The 15,835-nt window shown below is 39.8% G+C and overlaps 2 protein-coding genes across 2 annotated transcripts in view; one reads left to right on the forward strand and one right to left on the reverse strand.

Moving 5' to 3' along the window:
• The window catches only part of CPT1B (carnitine palmitoyltransferase 1B), a 53,378-nt gene extending 44,285 nt beyond the window's left edge, over positions 1-9,093 (forward strand). Inside the window, exon 19 of the mRNA XM_089655314.1 lies at positions 2,943-9,093. Coding sequence (XP_089511440.1) covers positions 2,943-3,029 — 87 coding nt within the window. The 3' untranslated portion in view covers positions 3,030-9,093. The remainder of the gene's footprint in view (positions 1-2,942) is intronic.
• On the reverse strand, positions 5,151-15,611 carry LOC149443784 (regenerating islet-derived protein 4-like). Its single transcript, XM_089655315.1, has 6 exons — positions 15,580-15,611; positions 12,499-12,563; positions 10,401-10,495; positions 10,182-10,313; positions 5,856-5,970; positions 5,151-5,303 (listed from the first exon to the last, which is right to left on the reverse strand). The coding sequence occupies exons 2-6, from the start codon at positions 12,560-12,562 to the stop codon at positions 5,236-5,238; spliced, it is 474 nt and encodes a 157-aa protein (XP_089511441.1). The 5' UTR covers position 12,563; positions 15,580-15,611; the 3' UTR covers positions 5,151-5,235.
• Between the last annotated feature and the right edge of the window lie 224 nt (positions 15,612-15,835).

Here is a 15,835-nt window from a genome sequence, read left to right on the forward strand (position 1 = left end):
TCCTCAGAAGGGAGCTGCAGGTGGGTAAGTACCCTTCTCAAGTTGATGTCGGTTGATTAACCCAGCATAAACCCAGTTTGGTCACTATTAATTAAAGAGGAAAGAACCTTCATAAGCCTCACTGCCAACACCTTGGTTAATATTTTGAGGTCATAATATTATAGGGATATAGGCCTGTAGGAGGCACAATGATGTGGATCTTTTCCTGGCTTGGGAATGCGGATAATGTGTGCCTGATACATGGATGGTGGTGGGTCTTCTGATTCCAGAAAGACAAGAACAACTGTTGCAGATTAGGTGCTATAAGGGAGGCGTGCTCCTTGTACCACTCCGCAGGGAAACCATCCGGGCCTGGGGATTTGTTGGTAGGAAAGGAAAAGATGGTAGTTTCTATTTCCAGGGGGGATATCGGAGCCTCCAAACTCTCCACCTCCTCCTGCGAAAGTTTAGGTAAAGAAAGTGAGGTCATCAACTCATGGAAGGCATCGTCTAGGGCTACCCAGTGTTAGCATACAGGGAACTAAAATAGTTGATAAATTCCAATAGAATCTCTGAGGGAACCATGGTACTAAGGCCTGTTGACATAATCATAATCAGTTCTGGAACCACTGTTTGGTAACATGGGTCGGCCACTAGATTTGCCAAAAGTTTTCCATTCTTATCCCCCAAGCCAAATAGCTTGGCAGCAATATTTTTAAGGTCGGAATAAGTCAAAGAAGTAAAATGAATCTGACAGTTACAGGGGTTGGGGAAAAAACTGTCAGGGCTGTGTACAAAGATCACTTTTTTTTCCCCAGTGTTTTAAACCAAACAAAAGTCTGTTTATGTATTTTCTATTATAGTCCTGTACAGCCCTTCTTTATGAATGTTAACTTGGAAACTCCTTAGTGGAAATACATTTTCTTCCCTCCCAATCCAATAACTATGTTGGAATAGTTGAGTATCCCTAATCACAAGCATCCTGACAGGTTTGTGGTACTAAGAAAGAGAATAGACAGACCCCATTTGCTCTTTGGGCAGCGGGAGTAAACGGACTCCATTGTCTGTTTGGACCTGGATGCTTCCGATCTGGTCCACTCAAACAGAAGAGGATGCAGTCCTCCTCCATTTTTTTTTTTATAGGGGATTGGATCGGATCGAGGTAGGCGGGTGTAAACAGACACAAAATGAGCAGACTACTGCAGAAAAGACTTGTTCCAGACCTTCTATTCTGATAACGTAGGCCCATTGGCTGGACTTATCAGCCCATTAGCTACCTTTTCAGAGATAATCTGGGTGGGGTGGTAGATGTTTAAGGGCCACATCTATGCAGGTGAGAGGCTCTTGAACAACCTTAGTTGAATCCCTAGTACATAATGAGTGGTTTGAAATATATGGAAAATAGTGGTAAGTTCCAACTAGGCCTTTCCCAGTGATCAAATCTATTGCAGATAAGATCATTTTCCATCAGGAGCGTGATCATGGGTCATTCAAGTGTGTATAAAAACTGGTTCAGGTCCCACTGATTTGCCTTTTAGTTATTCAGCAGGATAATTTGCTATATATTTTTGTTCTTGTTCTGTAGCAACCAGAAGCATTTTAATAAAGGGACAAACATTGCATTTGACACATCCTCGTTGCAGAACAATCCAATATTGGAGCTTGCAAACTGGGTGCTACAGTAACCAATGGTGGGCACCATTTCTAAAGGGCAAGATGTATATTGCCAGAACTACCAACAGAGTAGATATGGAGATTACTTTGTGAGCTAGTGCATAATATATCTAAGTATTTGCTGATCTAGGAAGCCAAGAGACCCTTTATTTGAAAAAAAAATATTTTTTTGAATTGTTGAAATTTACCATATAAGTAAATTGTGCCGTTAAGGTCCCACCAAAAAAGAGGACTTTTCCCCCCTTGTATTCGTTAGGGATGTTGGCACTCTGTGTATTATATCCCTTCCTTTCTCTCTATTTGAAAGAGCACTATTTATTATTTTGGTGTAGGAGACAGATGTAATTTTGGATACTTTACCGTTATCCATCGAGTCCTATTGCTTAACCTCAATCAACACAAATATTTGCTTAACATGATGTTTTATCCAAGAAATCCAAAGTTAACAGCTCTAGTTTGTTTAAAACCTAAATTTTGTATCCCATTTTACAATGCTGGTAGTAGCCCTTCCATATATTTCCTTAAAACCTTTTGGAAACAATACAATTTCAATTAATTATATTTTTTGTTAATATTATTATTAGAAATACTATTTTGTTTTTTATTAGTAAAATCTGTATTCCTATTGGTTTATAGGATATGCTGTGCTCATTTCCTCTACTTTTTTAGCTTTTTTTTTTTTTTGTATAACCAGTACCAGTATTACAGGTCATATTTCATTTGTATTTGCCACCATGGATACTTATTGGTTAAAAATGTATGGACAAAGTAAAATCATATAGTTTTTACCCCTATATGGAGTTTAATGACTATGAAAAAAATAGCTATATAGAGTATGGCCCGTATCAATTAAAAGGAGCTTTTGGGGTTCTATTGTTTATATTGTGGGTGCGTCTATGTTCTATATTACATTGAAAGTCAGTTTAAAGTCACTGTCGGGGCCTGTTCACATCATGCAATTCCATTTTGGTATTTAAATGCACTTGTACCTGCTTTGTAGCACATTATAATGTGTATTGTACATGTTTCACATACATTTTTCTCTCATCTTGATTTTGTTGCATTAAAATATGGAAGTGCAGTTTTTGGACATTACCATTTAATTCTAAGTACAGGCTGCAGCATATACAACTCTTAAACTACACACTGTAGAGCAATGTAAAAGGACTAGCTGCCTGCACTAGATTCAGTTAATTTGACCAATGTCCTACAGTAGGGTCATGGAACCACACAGTGTGAACAGGCCCTCTTTCAATTAGACCTTATCTAATCTTTTTATTTCTCCCCAGAATTCTCACCGTTTTGGACAAAGGATCTGTCAGTCTATGCGGGATCTGGCTCAGCTCTTCACTGTCTCCCCCCGTGGTGAACGATAAAACATTGCCACGTCTGTGAGATCACGACACATCACTATTTATTGTACTTTCTACTCACTTGAAAATGTTACCTGCTTATTAGGCTTCATTCATACTTGTGTACTGTGCTAAAAGTGCAGTAATAAGGTATCCTAGGAGAATGCCTCTTGCTGCACACTGTGCAAAATGCTCCAAAACTATTGAATTCTGGAGTTTGGAAGCGCGCTGCAGAATACATTTCACCAGCGCTGAAGAGTGGACTGTTCCATTCCTGAACCCAGGCAAGAGTTTAAATGTGTTTTCACAAACTTTGTTATTTGTCCATAACAATACAAGCCTAATAACTGTTAAGTGCAAGCAAAATCTCTATCAATACTGTTTAGAATTTATGTACAGTTGTGACCAAAATTATTCAACCCCCAATGCTGTAAAGGGGTTTAGGGACTATAGTGTACATTTGGAATTGTATTCAGAATCAAATCCTACAAGGACGTTGTAACTACCCAAATGCAACTAAAATGACATCAATTGTTTATGTAATACAGTAGTAAATGGTTCTTATGTGGTTTCTTCATTGCCACAATTATTCAACCCCTTAAAGACTACCACTCTGAAGAACAGAGGTTCATACAGGTGCTTTCCATCAGGTATTGAAAACACCTGTGGATGTCACCGAGCAGCAATCAAGCATAATAAGCACCAATTAGGCAGCTTTAAAATGACTGTGATACTCAGCTCCTTCTAGACATTTACTGGTGTGGTTACAAACATGGTGAAGGCAAGAGAATGGTCCAGGAAGACAAGAGAAGAGGTGATTTCTCTTCACAGGAAGGGCAATGGCTATAAGAAGATTGCAAAGATGTTAAACATACCAAGAGACACCTTAGGAAGCATCATTCGCAAATTCAAGGCAAAGGGCACTGTTGAAACGCTACCTGGTCGTGGCAGAAAGAAGATGCTGACTTCGACTGCTGTGCGCTACCTGAAGCGTAGAGTGGAGAGAAGTCCCCGTGTGACTGCTGAGGAACTGAGAAAAGATTTGTCAGATGTGGGTACAGAAGTTTCAGCCCAGACAATAAGACGCACACTGCGTAATGAAGGCCTCCGTGCCAGAACTCCCAGGCGTACCCCCTTGCTGTCTCCAAAGAATAAGAAGAGTCGACTGCAGTATGCCAAAAGCCATGTGGACAAACCACAAAAGTTGTGGGATAGTGTTCTGTGGACTGATGAAACAAAATTAGAACTGTTTGGGCCCATGGATCAACGCTATGTTTGGAGGAGGAAGAACAAGGCCTATGATGAAAAGAACACCTTGCCTACTGTGAAGCATGGTGGAGGGTCAATCATGCTTTGGGGCTGTTTTGCTTCTGCAGGTACAGGGAAGCTTCAGCGTGTGCAAGGTACCATGAATTCTCTTCAGTACCAGGAGATATTGGATGGAAACGTGATGCAGTCCGTCACACACCTGAGGCTTGGGAGACGTTGGACCTTTCAACAGGACAATGATCCCAAGCATACCTCCAAGTCCACTAGAGCATGGTTGCAGAGGAAAGGCTGGAACATTTTGGAGTGGCCATCGCAGTCACCAGACTTAAATCCGATTGAGAACCTCTGGTGGGACTTAAAGAAAGCAGTTGCAGTGCGCAAGCCTAAGAATGTGACTGAACTGGAGGCCTTTGCCCATGAAGAATGGGCGAAGATACCCGTAGATCGCTGCAAGACACTTGTGTCAAGCTATGCTTCACGTTTAAAAGCTGTTATAACTGTAAAAGGATGCTGTACTAAGTACTAAGATTGAATGTCACTTGGGGGTTGAATAAAACTGATAATGCTGTGAGCACAGAAAAGACATTTGTGGTTATTTCATTATAACTGTTATGTTATATTTGTCTGACCTACAAGTGCCTCTTTAATGTAAATGTAAGCAAGATGACTGAATGATCAAAAGCAATGTCAAACTGGCCAAAACACTCAATTTCAGTGGGGGTTGAATAATTTTGGTCACAACTGTAAATAATGTCTATCATTATATAGACAATAATATCTAATATAACCATTTTACTGCTTCTTTGCATCAACTGTCATTTCACCCCAACCATTTTCCAGCAAACCCTATATCATGCACTGATCAGCAAACACTGCTTTGCAGAAAGATATTTATTAAGGTTTACAGAATTCAGTACAAGGAATGTGATGTACCAATTTATGCCCAAGTAGGACCATGTTCTTACGGTTTATATTTACACACAAAGTGGTTTTGTTTCGTGCATGGAGCATCATTCCACAGACGGTAATCTGACAAAGGAAGAAGAGAAATTATTCAAATTAAATGAGAAAAAGGAATCATTAGGAATTCTTTTCTTAAACCTGTTTAAAATTAAAAGAAAAAAAAAAAAAGAATTATGTTCTCTTTGCATGTCTGCAATAGGTTTGATTATGCTACACCGTCTCATTGCTCAGTGTTGAGGGAACAGGTGCAAATCCTTACTGCTGACAAAACCATAGCCCTATCAACAATTTGTTATCAATTGAAACAATCCTGGGGAAGCTATTAATGTTTTAAATGTCTTTCAATTTTCCAACAGGTTACACTACATCGAATGTAGAAATTTAAATCCTGTTAATTTGTACAGTCTTCCTTACCACCTTACCTGTAAGAAGGGAGTATATATGGGGGGTTCAAACAGTAATATTACACACAGATATTTGAAATGTAGGGAGTAAGAAAATTACTAAAATTTGCTTCCAATGCAGCTTGTTGTGGAAGGAAAAACAGAAAAAATATTGTATGCATGTTACAATAATATTCAGTATAGTTCACCAACAACATCTTGTCTGGTTACTCACTGGTGTCAATGGTCAGCTCTCCACAGTATTCAGAGTTTTGCAGATTTTTGGGCTCTCCACTCTTCCAAGAATGATAATTATACATGGAGCCATCATTCCACTTCCAGCGGCGATTCTAGCATCAAATATGTAACAATAATTACCAGATGAACATTGCAGTAGCACATTTACCCTACACTTCTTGTTTTAATTGTACATGTCAATCTACTGTATTCGCTTTTGAAGCTGAATTCCAGGAATTCAACTCTTTTGTAAAAACTAAAAGCACACTATCAGTTAAGTCCAAAGAGTTGCATGACATCTCCTGGACTTATCTCTAATAGTTACATCTGACAGTTTTATCCAAATACGATAATTATACATGGAGCCATCATTCCACTTCCACCGGAGATTCTGGAACCACATTTATGACAATAATTACCAAAGGAACTTTGCAGTAGCACATTTGCCCTACACTTCTTGTTTTAATTGTACATATCAATCCACTATACTAAGAGTGTTAATATATATCAATAAAATATCATATACATGTTGATGATTGAAGGTCATGGGACTGATTAACTGCTCACTTCGCAAAATAAATAATCCTTTTTGTGAAAAGAATGCTCACTTTGAAAGCTGAACTCTAGGAATGCGGATCCTTTGTAAATTTTGGTATTAAACTTTTCTTTAATAAGCTTACCTGTAGGCAAAATTAATATCTCCTAAACATGAACCATTTAGGAGATATTAGCCCATTGTTATATTCTAAGCATGAGCTCTAAAGGAACAGCATACCCGTGCCATTCCTTCAGAGCACCGTGCAGTGGCCTGGGAGTGATGTCACTGTGGCTTGGCCATTCAGCTGGCCAGAGCTCAAGAACCTGGGAGGAAGACCGTGTGAAGAGAAGATGGAAGCCCCGTGGAGCTGTGAAAGCGTTCTGCTGGACGGCTTCATTTCAAGGTAATTCCTTCATAATGTGCTAGTATGCAATGCACACTAGCACACTGTGCCTTTACTTTGCAGGGTTTTTTTTTTATTTTATCTGTTAATGCGGTTTACTACGTCTTTAAGTCTAAGGAGGTGCATGACATCTCCTGGACTTATCTATTATTTACATGTAACAGTTTTATTGCACTCCCAGAAGACAGCTTTTGCTTTATTTCCGGGAGCTTGTTGCTGATCCTTCTGGACTCAGCATCTTCAGTAGTAGAGTCACTGTAGTTGCTATGCCTGCCCCTCCCCTCTTCCTGCCCAATCACAGAAGCTTTGTGTTATGTGAATGGGTAGCAGAGGGGAGGGGCAGACATAGCTGCTCGGTATGTTTCTCTCCTCTCTCACAGCTCCAAGTTTCTCAGTGTATGCTCCAGCAGAGCCATAACCTGTCTAATTGATAAAGATAAGTCCAAAAGGCAGCATGCGCCAACCTGGACTTAACTCATAGTGTGCCTTCACTTTTTACAGAGTGGCAAAATTCCTGGAATTCAGCTTTAGGCATTGTTCATTTATAGAGGATACTGACTTTAACCATTTGCCAACCGCGTTATAGCCGAATGACGGCTACAGCATGGTTGTCCAGTTCTGGGAGGGCGTCATATGATGTCCTTCCAGAACGTGCCCTCACTCACGCCCTTGGGGGCATGCACCCGATGATCTCTGTGATCGCTGTGCCCTACAGATGTGGTAAAAGGCCAATCACAGCAGCCTTTTACCATGTGATCAGCTGTGTCCAATGACACAGCAGGTCAACGGGAAAATCAGTTGCCAGTTATCGGCTGCACTTTCCTCACGCTGTCACAGCATGAGGGAAGTACTGCCGATAACTGGCAATTGTCAGCTGACAGATCTGCACCGATGATCTGGGCACTGATGATCAGTGCCACCCACCAGTGCCACCTACCTGTGCCCAGCAATGCTGCCCACAAGTACCCAGCAATGCCACCCACCTGTGCCCATCAGTGCCTACTAGTGCTCCCCAGAAGTGCTACCAGTCAGTGTCCAGCAGTACCGTCAATCAGTGCCGCCTATCAGTGCCCATCATTGCTGCATATCAGTGCTGCCTATCAGTGCCACCTATCAGTGCCCATCAGTGCTGCCTATCAGTGCAGCCTCATCAACGCACATCAGTGAAGGAGAAAAATGACCTGTTTGCAAAATGTTATAATAGAAACAAAGAAAAACTTTTTTTTTTTCAAATGTTTTGCTTTTTTTTTATAGCGCAAAAAATAAAACACCCAGTGGCGATTAAATACAACCAAAAGAAGCTCTAGTTGTGTGAAAAAAATTATAAAAATTTCATATTTCATATGGGTACAGTGTTGCATGACCGCGCAATTGTCATTCAAAGTGTGACAGCACTGAAAGCTGAAACTTGACCTGGACAGGAAGGGGGTATAAGTGCCCTGTAGGCAAGCGATTAAAGCTCTGTCCGCTTCAATTATCCACTCATCTAAAATTTCTGTTTTGTTTTTTTTTGTTTAGATTTGCACAGGATTGGATGATTGTAGCCAACACAGCTTCATATCATTAACTGAGCTACATGAAAATACATTTCGCACACTGAACATTCTTTTTTTCAAAATGGACAGCCTTTATTCCTTTAGTGAATCAACCCCAATGGCTTTAGTTTTAGGACATATAACTGCGAAATTGTTTATATTTGATAGCGGAGATAAATTAACTAGAACGCTGGGAACACTGATTTAGTAAAGTTCATATTTAGAAGTGTATTGACTGGCTGTAGATACTTGAATTATGAAGTCCCAGGTTACATGCACAGATATTGACTGTCTGTCCTGGTGCTAAATAATATGATCAAATCTGCACAGTACAGGTGTAGAAGACTAGCACAAGTGGGTTTTTTTTTATAGGGAACACACATTTTTAGTTTAGTGTAAGGAATGAAAATAATAAATTATTCATTAAAATTTTATATGGGTTGTGGGATTTCATTTTTAATGTGATCAACATAGGAACAATAGAAATTATATTGTGTGGCAAATGTTATTTGTATGAAAATAAATTATTATAGAAATATTAATTTCTAAAGAGTGGTCTACAATGTACCCATTTTCCGTGTCAGTGGTTTTTCAAAAGTTAAAGTGAAGCATGAAAAGCATATTCTGTTTCAGGATATAGGCTGGCCATGAGAGAATTGAATAATATATTTCACACATATATGTAAACTAAAAAAACTGTATCTACTATTGTCAATAATTCTGAACACATAATAAAGTATAAACATGTATATACATTTTATATATTGTATGTCTCAAAATAAATCAAGTAAAATTATTTCTGATTTCTAAAATGAAGACTTTAATGTTACATAAGTTACAATGTGGATTTTCTGAGGGAAAAAAAGTGTGTGTGTGTTATTACTGACTGAATAATATTTTTGTTGAAATTCCTTTTTCCTCGAAGTAGATATTGACACCGTACATTTTATCTTACAAAATATTTTTACAATGACATTTTTACAGCAGAGTACACTTTCCAGTGTTCCATAAAGATTTTATTACATTGAAAGTATGGATCTAATATATTCTTTTGTTAACTAAAAATGTTTTATAACTGTAGGAAGAAAATGTTTGTGTTAACTGAATTTTTCCTAACATCTAGAGGTGTCCTTAATACTGGGATTGGCTTATCACGATGTGTGACACTACCCTGGTGTGTTCTGCCTGTGCTCTCCTGGGAATGCTGAATTGGCAGCCTCTGGCAGTGGTTCAGCACCTTGGCCGTGACAGATGATGGACATTTTTCTCCTATTAATATACTCGTATCACAAGGTCTACTTAATGTTTGCACACTCTGGTCCGCAATGACCACATATAGGTCATTTTTTGCAGGCTTCTAGATGTTTTCACAGTTGTGTCAATGTATGAAATCAACATACGCTGTTTTATCCGTGATACTGTCAAAACATTTTTAGAAGACAGGTTTGGGCATTCTGTTTTATTATGCAATTGTTTATATGTGTACTTTGATTCATATAGATCTAATTATGCAAACATTGCTTGCATACCCCCCACTTTTAATTCCCCCCCCCCCCAACAATGAGATAATATCCATGTCCAGAGCTGCTGCAAAACAATATATATATAAATTGTTCCACTATTTGGTGCTATTCCAGAAAATATCAGCCTGCTGCAATTAATTGGGACAGGGTCTCATTTTTAAATTGGGAAAACATAAATTCACCCTATAATACAAAAATGTAAATACACATTAAATGACACACACATACACAAGATGTATTATTTAGGAACCAAGGTTAGAAGAGTATATTAAGATGTTGGATTAATTGGCATCCTTGATATGTACAGCAGGTGCCTTGATCTTACCTGCTGTGGGTCATGAAGTCCAATCCAAATGTCTACAGTTTTGGGATAAGCACCCGCATGGCTTGCAATAATCGATGCTTCTGATCCATCTAAGATGGAGGCTAAGTGTGCACCATAACTGACACATTCAAACTGCAAAAAAGGATTTTTTTTTTTAAAACAACATAAACAGCTGAGTGCCCTAAACGCCTTTCATTACACTTATTGTTTGCCAATTACCTCAGCATCGGACCAGGACAGGCTGAATCTGAAGTAGCCATAGCAGTAAGCCTTGTAGAAGAACCACCCGGATGGACAAGAGGATCGAGGAGCAGCTGTGGGGAAATTACTTGTATAATATTTGTGCATGTTTTACATTTGTAAAATAGCCTAAAAAGATAAACTATAGTCTGATTATGGTCTTTAGCTCCAATCATTGTATTTATATGTTAGATTTTTCAGATTCTCACTAAAGGTTAGGTCATGTGTATTTAGTCCTGCCTCAATACATTAAAAGAAGAACTGTTAATAAGGCAGTGCTATAATGAACTGCTTGAGCTTGCCTAGATAAAGCCAAAATGTGTTTCATCCATTCTCCTTGACTACCCATGCTGAAAACCAATCCAGCTGGGAAAGTCATACAGTCTAATAATACTTATACTTACTAAAACAGATCAAAGTAAATTAGAATTGTTACCTCTAAAGTAAGTGAATTAATCAATGTCTGCACAACTTTAAATTATTCTTGCTTCAGCAATGAATAAAGTGCTCACAACACAGCTAAACAAAGTTTGTGAACTGAAGTGCCTTAAAATTGATTCAAACAGATTTGTGACTAAAACTGCAGTGCTGTAGCAACCCTCCTGGTTGCACAGGTGCTCCACCACTGTGCTCACCATGATCTCACCTTGCACCCATGACCCAAAAATTAAATTAGGTCATATATCGCTTTTTTCTTTATATTCACATCAACAGACTCTGCTCTGAACTCTCCTCTGTAGCTACTCTGGCACCACCTGGATTTCAAGGGTGTGTGTCCCTTTAAGATTGGGGTCCTGCTTGATTGGCTTTTCTGTACACCTCCAATATCAAACAAGAAAATGAACCAGCATAGTATAGTATAAAAAACAATCTTTACTTTTTGTTTTAAAAATTGCACTTACAGGATAAAAGAAATGTACAGCATATCACTAGTCTCTGTTAGAATACCACAGGTTTCATTCCGGACATCACTTCCTGTTCCACATATGACATCACATCCTCCCTATACGTTGTGTCACGTGACTTTGTCAGGGGAAAGGACTCAGTGCACACTGCCGGTCATATATACTACTAATGTGTAACTATGGGGACGCCTGGCGACCATATTGCATATGCCCAAACACAATAATGCTTAGACTGGGGGCTGGCAACCCGTTGATCATGATCTACCTGTCGGCTACAGGTGAGTGACATGCAGATTATGAAAATGTCCCCACATTGCCGACCCTGTCCTCTCCCCAATAGCCGCAGAGCTGCACAAGTGCACGCTCAGCCAATCCTAGGTTACAGAGGCAGCCCTCGCCCCTTGCATACATGTGGATGTGGGGTGGGGAATGCCTCCGAAATGGCTCAGGCGGGTTTGGGCTCTTCTGAGCTCCTCCAGTGTGTAGTGCACGCTTCCCCACCGACCCTCCTCTCCGAATCCAAGACGCTTGCAAGTGATACAATGTGAGAAGAAGGCTGGTGAGGATCAGCAAAAGAATGTGCAGCTCTGCCGTGGCAGCTTCCCTGCGCCACTCTGCGTAAAGAAAGAAGTTCTGTGCCCTCCTGACCCCCCAGTACTTTTGACCTGCTCACCCTTGTCTTCTGCCCTACTGATCTGTATACACTGGTCTTCATACAGCTGACCTCTGTACACTTCCCTACCAACTGCTGACCTCTGTACAGTGCCCTACATCCTACTGACCTCTGTACACTACCCTTCCTCTTACTGAGCCCTGGATGTTGCCTTACATACTACACACACTGGCCAGAAATCAGGGCAGATAGTCATGCCTGAAACTAGTTGACCAAATCAGCTTTCAGTACCAGATGTTCTGCTTTCATGATGCTGCTCCTAAACTCTGATAAAAGCCTATGTGTGCATGGATATATAGGCTTTTATTGAGTTGTGTTCAAATGCTTTGGCAAAATAATGCTAAAAGCTCCAAAAAAGTGAATGTAGAAGTGGCAGTGTGCATGAGGCTTTACAATGAGATATAAAATATTTCCCCAAGCAGCTACCCAACACCACCAATAACCTGATTATAGAGCATAGAGTATTTTTACAATGATTAATGAAAGGACCCATTCTTACCTTCTGAAACAGAGACAGTAATAGCCAGAAGGCCGAAAAGGGCAAGAGAAATGGAGGGTCCCATCCTACGGACAACAAGAAACATATGAGAAACCTTATGAAATATTAACAGATATTCTATAATGGATTGGCATGACATTAAAACACACCCCAGTATATTGTAATTCATCTTCAATCCAAAGTTTTCTATGACACTGCTTTTTTTCAACCACTAGTTACACTCAGTCTGAAAGCCAACATCATTCAATTTTATTCCTTTGAACCCAGGTTCTGACTGGACAGTAAAGAGAAGAAACTGCTCAGTGATGAACTCATCTCTCTGTTACCATGCTCTCTCCTCCTATCAGCATGCTTCTTGCCAGCACATGAACTGATTGGCTCCTTGTACTGCTTCTCTCACACACAGCTCCAGTGTACAGGGACTGCTGTATACTTTAGAAGGGATGATACAAGGTAAATTCAGGTACTTACATTGTTTGCGTTTAAAAAATGCATTGAATGATAAATAGATAATTACAGAACAGCATTAATTTGTGTCTTTATATTTGCCTACAAATCAGCTATAAAAATATATATTTATATCACCCTTGAAAGTCAGATCAATGGCAGAGTAGTCATTTTGTAGATGCTGACATATTTAAAAGAAAACCCCAATAAATAGGGGACAGCAGCAATTATGGCGTTATGTAAATATCACTCATTGCCCGTTTCTAATCTCAGCTTTTTTCACTATCCCTACCTTTTAGGTTTAGAAGTTTCCCCTTTTTAATGGCTCCATCTGTTAGTATAGGCCAAGCCAGATACAAGATGATTGAATGCAAAAATACACCATGATGTCATCATCCTGTTTTAAATGCCTATTAATGAGGTTCTACTTTATCGGTATTATAAAAGCAATGAGATTCATCCCTTTTGTTAACATGTGTAGCACTACCTCCTTAAGAGTTGCTAGATTGTTTGGGTCCCCCTATAGTCCTGCACAGCCAGGTAACACACATTTTCACAACGACTTGCATCCAGGAGTTAGAAGTCAGTCCTTGAGCTTGTTTTTTGATATTTTATTAGGGGGATATCAACTTGGATGGGGAAAGGGGTATATGGGATGCCCAATGGAATCGATGAACCGAGGACAACTTCTTGAAACTATTTACAAGTCTACTGCAACGCAGTTTCTGTTGGAGAGCTAGCCAGCATCTCCAGTGTACCTCTCCAGACCCCAAATATTCCTTGATCTGGCTGCCTGAAGGAAATCCCTGGACAGGAGATCCAGTCCTGCCACTTTAAAAGAAAGACAGTCCCAGCAGGTTGCTAATCTGGTTTCCCACCAGAGTGCTCCTTCCCCTATCTGGCCCAGGGGGTGTAGGTTTACTCACTTGTCCCTATCCTGTGCTGCTATTGATTCGGTGGCTGCTACCAGGCCTTCTAGCTGGGCCGCTCCTCCTCTGCTGCTCAGGTGGTCCTCTCTCAGCAGGCCAGTGAGGATGAAAGCTTTCTCCCTGTCCAGCATCTCCACCTGTAGGTGGGCCCCCTTCTGCACTCCAGCCTACTTCTCCATCTTCCACCTGAACTCTCCTACTACTGAGCAGGCTCAGCTACTCTTACAGGTTGTCCTGGCCCTTTGCCAAGCCTCCTGTTGGGTATTGGCCAGATCCCCTGTCAGCCACTCCTCAGGTCCGCCCACTGCTTCTAGACCTTTGTCCAAAGTTCTAGAGCAGGTGGAAATTCCATAAGGCTGGTCTGCAGAGCCTCTCAGCTCTGACCCAAATTTAACCTCTCTCTGACTTTTGCACCTGGGCTGCTGCTCAGCACTTGTCTAACAACCGAAGCTAGAGCTTCCCCTAGCTATTTAGGAGGGTGTTATACATGGTTGGTGTGAAGGTCTGTCTGGTGTAATTTATATTAATATTCTGGGATGTCAAAAAAACAATGGTGTAGAGCGCAAAGGAAGGAATTTTATTTCATTTACTGTACATAAGACATTATGTAAATGTCTTATGTACAGTAACTGCAATGTAAACAGTATGAAACTGTAAAGTACAGTTTCCCCACTGTTAAAATGTTGGCTTTTCTATCACTTTCTGTCCCAGTGACAGTGGTCACCAGAGCAAATAAAGAGAGTGAATCTCCCCAAGCAGAACGCAGACAACAATAAAAATTTGACAATCTAACCCTTACAAATTTTAGCCAAGGCTTAAAAAAAAGGGCTTTAGATACCATTTAACCCTTTCCTCACTCACACCGTAAAACTCAACCAATACCATCAAATTAACACTTAACCTAGTCACAGCACTTAAACTAAACTTAATACTTTCCGAACCTAACATTTAACCCTTGCCTTTACCTAAACCCTACATTCAAACATTGAGTGTGTTTGAACCCAATAACAATATTTTGATATAAAGTAAATAGATGTGGTGGCTGCATTTTTTTAAGGCTTTTTGCCTCCTTTATTTTCATCTGGTGGTCCTGCCAGTAACAGACTTCCTTTATGGTGACTATGATCCATTGCTGTACTGTGTCTATAGAGGAGCAGTGTTGTCACTCTATGGCATGAGTGTGTTAGCACTGCAGAAAGTCTCCCTTTTCCTCATCTTCATAACATTACAAGTTAGGTGGTCTGTAGTTCACAGATGTAACCTACCCAAGTAGACTGCGTGTGATGGCATTGCAGAGTGCACAGGACAGCACTCGATTTCCAATTTTTTTTTTTAATTTATCAAAGAGATTTGACTAAACTTCATGGTACAGTATTTAATTTGCTAGACCGTATACCTTGTAGGCGCAAGTAAGAGGTTCATCGTATTGTGTTCATACACGTTGACCTCAAACCCCCGACTTTTACATTAACCTTAACCTAACACCTGACCTAATATTAACTTAGTCCTGGTAAATCCAAACCTACCTTGTTTCCCCTTAAAGTAGGTCAAAGCAAATTGTTGCAAAAATTATTTTAAAATGCCCATAAAAGTGACTTTTTTGTATGTAGGTTTCATGTAGTATAATATTTTCCTCATAGACCTATTAGGCTGAAAAATATATCAAGCTAACATTCCAGGTAACATTTATAGATCCTTTGCTTACCTGCCACAGAATCTTGGAACAGTCAGTAGAATTAAGATTGCCAGAGTTGTTTGTGCTATTTATACAAACTTTGTGAATTTATATCTCAGGTGAGGGGAGTCAAACAAGCCATATGGAGAGCAGAAAATTAAGATAGGAATAATAAGGATGTGGTGATTTCACCATCCATCAAGTTTATAAATGCTAAAATAAATTTACCATTACACCATTGATAAACAATTACTAGTGATGATACTCTTCTCCAGAACTGTTGATA

Source organism: Staurois parvus, unplaced genomic scaffold (genome assembly GCF_062004578.1).
Source record: "Staurois parvus isolate SC_StPar_1 unplaced genomic scaffold, SC_StPar_1.0 ptg000832l, whole genome shotgun sequence".
Classification (NCBI taxonomy): Eukaryota; Metazoa; Chordata; class Amphibia; order Anura; family Ranidae; genus Staurois; species Staurois parvus.